Consider the following 11656-nt stretch of genomic DNA (forward strand, 5'->3'; position numbering starts at 1 on the left):
TGGTCTAGGTACAGATTTCTTAGAAGTACAATTAAGTGTTCTGGAATACTCATACTTCTCAATGTTGTCCATAGCTTGTCATGATCCACACAATCAAAAAAGTAGTTTAGGGGTCATCTATGACTCATGAGGAGTCCTGGTGTGGCGCTGTGGGTTAAAGTGCCAGGCTGCAAAGCAGTTTGAACTGCAAGGTTGGCAGTTCAAGCTCACCAGCTTCTCCTCAGAAACCCTATACAGGGTTGCTATGTGTCGGAATCGGTTCAACGGCACTTAACAACAACAACAATGAATCATGAGCAAAGGGATAGGGATAGAAAATACACCATTCAAAACAATGGCAAGGGACTGTGATACCTGATCTGTTCAGGGGTCCCTCCTGATGTGGCATTGGTGATGGCCCAAGTTGCTTCTTTTCTTGTACGGAACTCTGCTTTCTGAAGGATTTCGATCAACACAGGAAAGATATTTGCATCTATGACAGCCTGAGAGAGGATATGAGGATGGTGTCTTAGAGGATAACAACTTCAAGCACCTTTTCAAGGCTTCAACTTTGAGAAAGCAGATCCAGCCCACAAGTTAGGTAAGACTTAGATATCTCATCCCCATCCTGAGGAAGTTCATCTGTTTTTCCCACATAGGTGACGAGCTACAGAGGAATTGGCATCAGCTACAGAGAATCTTTGATCAATAGCACACACTGACCCTATTGTATAGCAAAACCAATCCTTCCTTCTAGAAGCAAATATCCCACAATCTCCCATGTTCCCAAGCTTATCAACATCCAGCACCTCTAACTTTATAGCTTGTTCTACCTGTATTTGAGCTCTGTTGCCAGCAGTGATGTTTGAAATGGTCCAGCAGGCTTCCTTCCGGATCGACTCCTTCGGGCTGCTCAACAAATGGAGAAGGCAAGGGAGGGCTGAACAGTTAAGAATGACCTAGAAATTGAGAGTGTAGGTTTGAGTGAGACTGTTCACCTGTAAGAAACCTGTGAATCCTACAGAATTATACCAGCTGCTTAAGACCCAAAGAAAATCTTGCTTTCTTTGCCCTGACTGGGGGCATCAGTTATTAACACAAGACAGTGTTCTTGGGACCCTAATGGTTTAGAAAGATTTCAGCATCTCAAAATCACCATGACTCAAAAATTACTATAAACTCCCTTATAATATTCTAGGTACTCAGAGGTCATCTCGTTTAGTTTTTCTAACAAGCACACAATGGATGATTTGTTTCTAATTTATAGAAGAAATGAAGAAAACCAAGTTGTCCATCATCTTTATTCGAATCCAGGTTTCCTTAGACCATGCTGCCTCCTATCAGCAGAGGCAGTTCTCCACACTGCTATCTTACAGCTAGTCTGAGTTAACATCCTACACCCACTCCTCATCCTCACCTGGGTCTGGATGTCATCCCCAGTGACAATGTTACCCACGGCTCGCAGGGCAGGAGAAGCCACTTTGTAATCATTGTGCCTACAGAAGGAGGAAGCAATGATCAGTAAATTCATACTCAGCCTTGCTGAACAACAAGACTGGCTGACAGCATTCTTAGGGCTCCAGGCCTTTGCATAAGACAGCAAATTTGCTGTCTGCAGCTTCTCAGTTTGAGCTTGGAATTTTATGAAATCTGTATGTCTAATGGAAATCACTTACATCAGAAGTTCTACCAATCTCCGACAAACTCCAGAGTCTATGACTGCCTGGATCTTTTCATTGGGGCCATCGGATAGATACGAGAGGGCCCAGCAAGCATCTGCCAGCAAGTCCGAGTCACTGTTGAAGAGTAGGCGAGACAGCACAGGCAAACAAGGAGAGACCTGTTGGAAGCAGAGAGTGAGAGGGATTCACCAGGGGCAGTTCTACCACTAGCCCTAATGTTGTTGCCCCTTCCCTCACAAGAAATTCTGAATCCTGAGATCTCTACTACATTAAACCATCCAGTCTTACCTTTCTACTTTACCATCTAGGTTCACACCAGGCACATTAAGATCACTTTCTTTTCAATCATCTCTTTCAGTACCACATGGGTTTGAGCTGAGGTTCCAAAGACTTAACACATTCCCATGTCTAAATTTTTCACTGAAGGAACCTGGTATTGCTCAGTGGCTGGTAAGTGTTTCTCACCTTTGGAAAGTCTGGGGGCGGATTCTTCCCCCGGCAGAGATTTGACAGGGCCCAGACTGCGTTCCGTGTCATTGTCAGTCGTGTGGACTTGGTAAGGAGTCTGAAGGAAAACAGTAAAGCCAGATCCTGAGCACTGATGTCATGGCACAATGCTGTTGCTAACAAATCATGGAGGCAAACCCTAACAGACCACTGAGACTTGAGTAGCTGCTCTATTCCTTCCTCCCCAGAAATCTATGTTAAGATCAGGAAGTCCACCTAGAGTGGTGCAGCGGACTGGGACCAGCTGTGGATAGTTAAAATCATAGTTAATAAGGGCTAAATAGAGGGCTGAGGAAGTCTGCAAAAATTTTAAGATAGGACATACTGTGTCCCTAACTCTGGCTACAAGTCTTGGACAAAGAGTACTGTTCTCTTTGGAAATAAAAGCTGAGGTCCACTATGAAGGCTTTAGTCATGCAGTAAAGAATGATTTTTCTCTGAAGGGCCCTAGAAAGAATGATAGAGCCATGAGATTGTAGTCTGAAGAATAGTTCATCTATATGATGACTTTGTTTAAATGTAGTTTTAATTTAAAGGCAGGGATGGGAAGAAACAGGAGAAGGGTCTAAATGACCCCTTTCTTTAGTCTGTGGCTCGCTAAATTATAACGGACCTGCCCAGTGGACGTATGATCTAACCCTTTATAGCAAATCAATGCAGTTTGTAGGGACTGTTGTATTTTTCCAGATGGGTCAGTAGTGCCCCTTTCCCCTGGCTCAACAATGGGGCAGGTATGATCAGCTTCCCCCAAATTCCAGTCACATGGTGCAGATGATTATAATTACTTACGTTAACAAAGGATTAAGGATAGAACAGCTCAGGACGTAATCTCGGCAAACGGAGCTGTCTCCAGCTATGTTTCCCAGTGCCCAGACTGCCTGAAAAGAGGACGGTGGAACTGTTACATGCAGAGCTTCTGTGAGTACTTTCTAGTCCTAACTACATAGTGAGTACCACGGCAAAGAACCTCATCAGATCCTGATACATTAAACAAGCTCAGGTGCCCTTCCTGTTGAAGTCCTTATTGAGCATTTATTGATCTTTCCCCTGGGGAGTTCCTGGTTTAATGACAAAGACAGGCTGCCATCTGTACTAAAGCCAGAGAAGCCAAACCAAGACCCTCCTGTCCTTACCCAAATAAGGAAAAAATTATATTCTTGGACCAACTCTATATGGAGTAGAAATTCCAGTACCATTCTCCACTTTTACCCAACTAGCAAGAATCCAGTGGAGAGATAGAAGCTGTTAGTCTACCTCAACAACTTGTGGGTACTGAGCAATCGGTTCCAACAAGAAAAGAGCCAAATCAGATCGTTACCTGTTCCTGTACGTCCTCAAAGTCTGAGTTAAGCAGCTCTATGAAAATGGGGACAGCTCCTGCTTCGATGACAATTTTGGTCTGCTGAGAGGTTCCAGAAGCAATATTTGTTAGAGCCCAGGCAGCTTCAAACTGAAAGACATTAAGGCACCATTGAGAGGTTATTCCAGATAGAGAAGTGATGCCTACAGTAAGCTTCCTGGCCCTGGCTCATAAAACCCACCACAAAAAACAAAGCTCTCCTCCTTTAAAGTGACTGGAAGAGGTTATTAACAGTAATATGACAGGGTGTGAAGACAGAGCATTATGGTCCCAAGGTCTTGTCCTGCACTACGGCACAGCATCCACGAGTCTTTTGGCAAGTAATTTTATTGCTTAGGCTTCACTGTCTTTATTTCTGAAACCAGGATTAGAGCGAGATCATTGTCTCAAAATCCCTTCCAGCTGAGTCTCTAGATTGACTCATCACCTGTCTGAGAAAAGAGATGCAGAGAGGCTCAATAATCTGCCCAGTTAGAAGTGAAACTATGACTACAACTTCTGATTTATAAGTGAGTGATCAGTTTGCCATATTCTGATAACTTTTCTTTGCGATTATGTGATTAAGAGATTTTAGCTCTTCAAAGGGCTATCTAATCCTATTGTCTATTTTCTGAGAGCTGCATCTACAGAAACACACCACTGCAATCTTGTAGAAGAGGGGCTTCAATCTGGCACCACTCACCATCATTCCAGACCTCACCTGTAATGTACAATTCTCATTCCTCTTCAGAAACTCCACAAACCTATCCACCACTCCTGGAGTGTTGATGACTTCATCTATTGGGGGACTAGGCTCTAGAAAGGGAGGGAGATGAAAAGACAGGAGAGCCTTCACTAGGGTTCTGGTCACCATCCTTCCTTGATGTTCTTGACCATCCCTAAAACCATTTACAAACACTTTTCTGATGAAATGGCTTTAACAATAGCTGCTCATCTTTGAGCTATATAATGTAGGTAAGATGCTAAAAAGTAAAGTCAGTCCTAATTTTGATATGCTCAATTTGAGCTTACTGAATCTAAGCAAAGAATTATAAGGGACAGAGGAAAGCTCAAGGGATAAATAAAAACTATAGTGTATACATTTTCTTTTAAAACCAGCTTTTTTCTTGGGAGGACTGCTGGATACAGCAATATAAGGTATTCTTGTATTATATAACACAGTTTTTTGAACACCTACTATGTGCCATACTGTTCTAGGTAGGGAAGATACAGTAGTAAATAAAACTGACAATCTCTCCCTTCACAGAGCTTATATCCTAATGGGGAGAGATATTCTATTTATTATATTAGAAGGTAGTAAGTATAATGGGGGAAAAAAATGAGTAGAATCGTATATGGCGATCAAACTTGCTGCACGGGTTGAGGGTGAGCTTACAACTTTGAGTAGGGTATCAGGGCAAGCTTTGTTGGGAAGGTAGGATCATAAAAATGAAGGAATTGCCCCACAGACATCGGGAAGTAGAGGACATCAGACAGGAAACAGTCACATGAATATGTGGGAATATGGCATGTCCAAGGAACAGCAAGGCTGGTTAAGGTAGGAGCAGAGTGAGTGACAGGGAGAGTAGCTGATGAAAGTAGTGAGAAAAAAATTGGAGGCTAAGTCATGTAGTGCTCCTCTGAGGAGGGCCAACCAGGCTTTGTACCTTTGGAGAGCAGTTTCCGGAATTTCTGTGTGGTTGCTAACTGCAGATCAGAATCATCAGAAAACAGCATCTCTACCATCTCTCTTGTGATCACACCCTCCTAGAACAGAAAACACATTAACAACTTTACAAATCAATAACAGAGCCATATGTGAGCACACAATTCTGCCTGGCATCCTGCTTTAGAAAACCTTAAGGGTAAAATGATGGCCTAACATAGGGTCAGGAGAAGGAGTTTGTTTAATCCATGACTGCTTCAAGATGGGGCAGTTGAAAGTGATTTCTAACCTCTGAGGCAACTGAGGTTTCCCTTAAAGATTTCCTCAGGTACCTCTATTAGAGATAAATGATTGTTGGATCCCTAAGTTGACCAACTACAAATGTCCACAGAAAACAGAATTTTGTATGGTTATCATCAAAGCTACTATGTGATGGGAACAACGCAATTTCTGTTCTCTAGAAGCAAGCACTCCCCAGGTCTGCCTCACAAGCACCTTACCCCAGTAGTAGAGCTCACATAGGAGTCCATGAGAAGACTATCAAACATGGCAGCTTCTTCATTAATCAACTCAACATTTCTCCGTTTAAAAAGCTGAAAGTGAAAAGACACTGGTAAGACTACCCATTGAACCTAAGAATCAAAACCAAAAACACAAAAAAGCAAACAAAAATAATCCAAAACAACAACTGAAAACAAATCCAAAGAACAAGTCAATGTTAAATTCTGGTATAATTGTTAAGGAAATGCTAAAGTGATTGAAAAAACTGACACATATGTTTTACTGACATGGCAAGATAGTTAAAAGCTTTACTTTTTTAAATTGTAGCTACATGTTCACATTGTTTGAGGCAGTACTTTTATCAGCAGGAAAAAATTTAAAAGAAAGTTTTACCTCCTTTGTTTAAAAACTGATGGATATAAAAAGCTTTGGAGAAAAAGAATAGTAGTATGCCAAGAGGACGGGTAAAAGCAGGTTAGGTGATTGATGCCTTGCCCAGATCTAGATTCAATTTAGTCTGGTAGTGGGGGTACGGTGAGAGTGTAGATGATGAGGCATTAATATAGCTTAAGTCCTAGAGGGATTTACAAAGATCAGAAACTCAACAAAGTAGAAGTAAGGCAGCCTAGAATCAGTCTCTTAAAGGCCCAGAATCAGAGATGGGCCTTGAAGTCCAGGCCTAACACTGACTAAAGGGCGTAGAAGTAAGAAGGCAACAAGGGACGAGAACTAGAATGTTATAATGAAGACACAAATGATGTCTAAGTTGGCCTAACTTGCAGAAAAGGGACAAAGGGACAAAGCTTATTCTCAGAGCTTCCAACATTTCTGCTACAACAAACAGATGACTGGTTCACAGAACTAAAGTTACTCTTCTGAAGAGCGTATACGGTAGAGGTCAGCTATGAGGAGGCTTCAGAAAGTTTGTGGAAAAATGAAATTGAAAGATAATGGAGACAAGACACTACACTCTCCCACCAGACGTCTTCTCCTCTGATTGCTCTGCATATCCACCTGTCCGTGCCCACCATGGCGACCATTCAGCAGCTGATAAGAAGATGGCGTCTGGTAGACAGCAAAGGCTTTGATGAATACATAAAGGAAATAGGAGTAGGCATGGCTCTATGAAAAATGGATGCAATGGCCAAGCCTGATTGTATCATCTCTACTGATGGCAAAACCCTCACCATCAAAACTGAAAGCACTTTGAAAACAACACAGTTTTCTTGCAACCTGGGAGAAACTCAGACTGTCTGCAACATTACAGATGGCGCTTTGGTTGAACAACAGGTGTGGGATGGGAAGGAAAGCAAGATAACACAAAAACTGGAAAATGGGAAGTTAACTGTGGAATGTGTTATGAATGATGTCACCTGTACTTGGACCTATGAAAAAGTAGAATAAAAATCCCATCTTTACTTTGAATAGGAATTAGCTGTGAGAATGAACAAGCTCAGTTTAATGACCAAATCTCTACATTGTTTTGTTTTTTGGGTTGTTTTTTTTCCATTACTATGTTCAATTATTTCTCTCACAAACATTTACATGCAGCTGTTTCAAAGTGTTGGTTTAATTAGGATCATCCCTTTGGTTAGTAAATAAGTATGTTAGTGCAAAAAAAAAAAAAGAAGATAATGGAATTTTTTCCCACAAACTTTATAAAGCTCCCTCAAAATAGTATGTTTGAGAATATTTAGGTTAACCCACTTGTTGCTCCCGCTTCTGTTTCCGGAGCTGAATGCCCTCTTCCTCTCTTCTTCGCCTCATTTCCTCAGGGTTTAGGGCATTGTTCTTATAGCTCTTCATTCGATAATTGTCTTTCCCTGGGCTCGCCATGGTCTCTAGCAAAAGGGAAGATAAAAATACACTGTAAAGATCTTTCAGAAAAGAGCATTTCCTTTTCATTGGGCTTCTGTTCCTACTCACCCTCCTCTCCTACATAGAGAAGGATCACAGCTCTCAAGGAGACCTAATCATCTCAATGGCAGCATCAAACAATTCTAGAACCCCATCAACACAAACACACACTCCCTTTAATCATAGGTGACATTGCAGAATTGAGAGACATTGGTGGGTCAGTGCTGCCTTCCATGTGGGAGATGCAGACCAGTTTCTAACAAATGCACCTCATATACAGCCATCACACATCTGCTAGTGGTGGATTACCTGTTGCTTTGATGCCTAACAGGTTTCAGTGTAACTTCCAGAATAAGACATACTAGGTAGAAAGATATGATAATCCAATCTGTACTGATAGTTGGGATGATGTAGGACTGGGCAATATTAGGTTGTTGTGCATTGGGACACTGAGTGAGGGGCTTACTTGACATGACAGCAGTTAACAACACCAAAATTATAGAATTGGTATAGCAGAGTAGTGAATAGGCAGAAGGCCTCCTGAAGGAAGCTACACTGCCTGAGATCAAACCCTGGCTCTTGCTAGCTGTGGAACCTTGAACAAGTTACTTTAATATCTTTATGTTTCAGGATCTCATCCTTAAAACAAGGACATAATATCATTACTTCATAGAGTTTTAGATGGATTATATAGATTAATCCATGTTATATATTATATAGCTTAATCAATTATAATACTTAATACATATTAAGTCCTTCTTAGAACAAGTTATGATCACCCTTATTTAACTAGAGAAAACAGTTACATATGATTTGCCCCAGTAAAGTCAGATATAGGAAAATACCAAACCAGCTTAAATATGAGAGGCTTCAAAAAATTTTGTAGAAACGCCATTACGTTTTCACTCTATTTTTCCATGAACTTTCTGAAGACCCCTCATACATTATTGGATGACCAATTCAGTGGAATGCTATGTAGTTTTATTCCTATCAAATTTAAATTTATCATGTAGTATCTGTACATAAAGGATAAAGCATATGTAAATTACCAAGCAAAACAACACATTGCATACCTGTGAACCCCTCACCAATCTCAAAATGAAAACATTACCAATATGCCTGAATCAGATGACAGACTCTTCTATCCCCAGCCGACTCCAGCCAAAATAAAACTATTCTGAATTGTTAGCTTTGCTTTTGCTTTTATTTATCACACATATGTTGTTATTAAGTGCTGTCAAGTTCTTTCCAACTCATAGAGACCCTGTATAGGGTTTCTGAAGAAGGCTGATGGGTTTAAACTTCCACCCTTGAGATTAGCAGTTCAGTGCTTATGTGCAGCACACTATATATATGTGCCGTGTAGTCAGTTCCGACTCATAGTGACCCTGTACAGGGTTTATGAGGCTGTAAATCATTATAGGTGCAGAAAGCCTCATCTTTCTCCCACGGAGCAGCTGGTAGTTTCGAACTGCTGACACTTGAGGTTTGCAGCCCGATTCGTAACCACTATGCTACCAGAGGTACTTTCACACATATGAATATCCGAGTCCTGGTGTGGCACTGCAGGATAATACACTGGACTGTTAAGGTCAGTTTGATCTACAAGGTTGTGATTCAAATCCACCAGCCACTCCTTAGAAACCTTATACAGTGTCGCCATGAATCAGAACCAACTCAATGGAACTTAACAACTACCACAAATAATTACATATCCCAGAGACTTCTTCCAAGATGGAGGACTAGGCAGACAAACTACATGGACTGTCTACAACAAAGATATGAGAGACCAAATAAAACAGACACAGACAAAAATTCTGGCACCCTGAACCTCAGAAGAAAGGTAGAGAGATGGACAGAATGCTTGCTGGGAGAGGAGGCCGAGGAGGTTGGTGAACAGCTAGCCAATGCAGTTTGATCATCTTGTGAACAGCTTTGGAAGCAGAGGGAGGTGTGGCAGAGCAGATTCATATGGATGACAGAAAAAGTACCATTTCTTCTTTTCCCTCACACTTCCCTGGTGACCAGAGGTGTGGCCAGTTCCCACCCTCATCCACTTCCAGCACAGATCCCACTCTCTGGGAGTTCACAGTCATGTGGTTGAGAGCCATGCTAATGTGATGTGGTGGCCATCTGTACATCTGGTGCCTCAATTCAGGTGGGCTCAGTTCGAGACCTCCAAAACCCACAGAGCCACCAGAATAGCATTTAACCAGTCATGCTGCCTCCAGCTTCCTAACAGACAATGAATCCAGCTCCATCAAGGGCTCCCATGAATTATTCCCATGAATTATTTTCTGATCGAGTGCCTTGAACATAGGTAACACAGAGGCCAATAGGTGTGCTATCTAGGGCCAGCAATTCTGTTGTCACATCCCTTCCGCAACCACCTCACAAGTTCCTTGAATTACAGGATTCTGCCCCCACCCCCAGGTTTCTCCCCTCAGGGTCCAACAACTACACTGTTTTTACAAATATGACAACCACACAATGCCCCAGAGAAAACAGACAATTTTAGCTCACACAAAGAAACAAGAGAGAATGGCTCAAATATGCAGAGCCAGAAAACATTTCTGAGGAAAAGGAAGTAACTGAAAAAGAATTCAAAAGAATGATAATTAAGTACCTTCAATAAATTGACAGGAAGATCCAGGAAAACACGGAGAACACAGAAAAAACGTTAGAAGAATTCAGGAAAACACTACAAGAACAAACAGACAAAATAAATGCAAATTTTGAAACAATACAAAACTTGTAATTAGAAATCCAGACGATTAATACTAAGACCTCAGAAATGGGAAATACATTGAAAGGGCAAAGGAGTAGATGGGAAGCAATGGAAGCCCCTAATTACTGTTTGCTATTCTATTCTATTGGACTTCTGGTGTGGCATTGCCGGTTAATGTGGTAAACTGCAATGTTGGTGTGGGCCGTTAAGGCCAGCAGTTCTAACTCACCAGCTGCTCCTTGGAAACCCTGTACAGGGTCGCTATGAGTCGGATCCCGACTTGACAGCACTTAACAACAACATTCTATTATGTGATTGTATAAATACACTGTAATTTATACACTTTTGCACCAGTTTTTTCCCTCAAAGTGACTTACTGGCTTTTAAACATTTTAATGCAGCACAGATTTGCCCAATGCAATACACCATTTGATATTTTGACTGCTCCCATAAAACAAGAGGTTTAAAATCAGGAAGGGTATGTACCAGGGCTTTCTTTTTACCATACTTATTCAAACTATATGCTGAGCAAATAATCCAAGAAACTGGATTATATGAGGAAAAGTGTAGCATCAGGAATGGAGAAAGATTCCTGCAATATGCAGATAACAATATTGCTTGCTGAAAGTGAAGAGGACTTAAAATATGTACCTATGAAGATCAAAGACCACAGCCTTCAATATGGATTGCATCTCAATGTAAAGACAACAAAAATCCTTACTACTGGACCAATAAATATCATCATGACAAATGGAGAGAAGATTGAAGTTGTCACAAACTTCATTTTGTTTGTATCCACTGTCAACACTCATGGAAGCAGCAGTCAGAACTCATCTATAACATCTTTGTGGAAATATTCTTTACTTACTGATTCAATACTGTCAATGGTTATAAGGTTAGTCAGGCTTCCTCGTTTTGAATCAGTTTTAAAAAGTTACGTTATTCTAGGAAAATACCTCTTTTTATTGGGAAAAAAATCTGTATTAACATAAAGTTTATGGTATTTTTTAAAATATCTCTCTAGTTATCTGTTGTTGTTGTTGTTGTCAGGTGCCATCGAGTCGGAATCGACTCATAGTGACCCCATGCACAGCAGTCCGATCCTGGGCCAACCTCACTACCACTGCCACACTTGACGCCATCAATGATGCCACCTGGCTGATCCATCTCATTGGGGGTCTTCCTCTCTTTCTCTGACCCTACATCTTACTCAGCATGACATCCTTCTCTAGCGACTGCTCCCTCCTGACAATATGTCCAAAGTATGAGAGACGAAGTTTAGCCATCTTGGCCTCCAAGGAGCACTCTGGATGCACCTCTTCCAAAACTGATCTATTGGTTCTTTTGGCAGTCCATGGCACTTTTAGTAATCTCCTCCAACACCACAATTCAAAGGC

General features: G+C 41.3%; 1 protein-coding gene and 1 pseudogene across 1 annotated transcript in view; one reads left to right on the top strand and one right to left on the bottom strand.

Moving 5' to 3' along the window:
• Positions 1–7513, bottom strand: part of KPNA6 (karyopherin alpha 6 (importin alpha 7)) — a 13079-nt gene extending 5566 nt beyond the window's left edge. The window contains exons 1-11 of the mRNA XM_006862169.1: positions 7382–7513; positions 5674–5766; positions 5175–5274; positions 4229–4323; positions 3487–3618; positions 2958–3046; positions 2127–2226; positions 1656–1819; positions 1397–1475; positions 813–938; positions 355–482 (exon numbers count right to left, since the gene is read on the bottom strand). Coding sequence (XP_006862231.1) covers positions 355–482; positions 813–938; positions 1397–1475; positions 1656–1819; positions 2127–2226; positions 2958–3046; positions 3487–3618; positions 4229–4323; positions 5175–5274; positions 5674–5766; positions 7382–7510 — 1235 coding nt within the window. The 5' untranslated portion in view covers positions 7511–7513. The remainder of the gene's footprint in view (positions 1–354; positions 483–812; positions 939–1396; positions 1476–1655; positions 1820–2126; positions 2227–2957; positions 3047–3486; positions 3619–4228; positions 4324–5174; positions 5275–5673; positions 5767–7381) is intronic.
• On the top strand, positions 6704–7078 carry LOC102840824 (annotated as a pseudogene).
• Positions 7514–11656: the final 4143 nt, after the last annotated feature.

This window comes from Chrysochloris asiatica, unplaced genomic scaffold, assembly GCF_000296735.1.
Source record: "Chrysochloris asiatica unplaced genomic scaffold, ChrAsi1.0 scaffold00047, whole genome shotgun sequence".
Taxonomy (NCBI): domain Eukaryota; kingdom Metazoa; phylum Chordata; class Mammalia; order Afrosoricida; family Chrysochloridae; genus Chrysochloris; species Chrysochloris asiatica.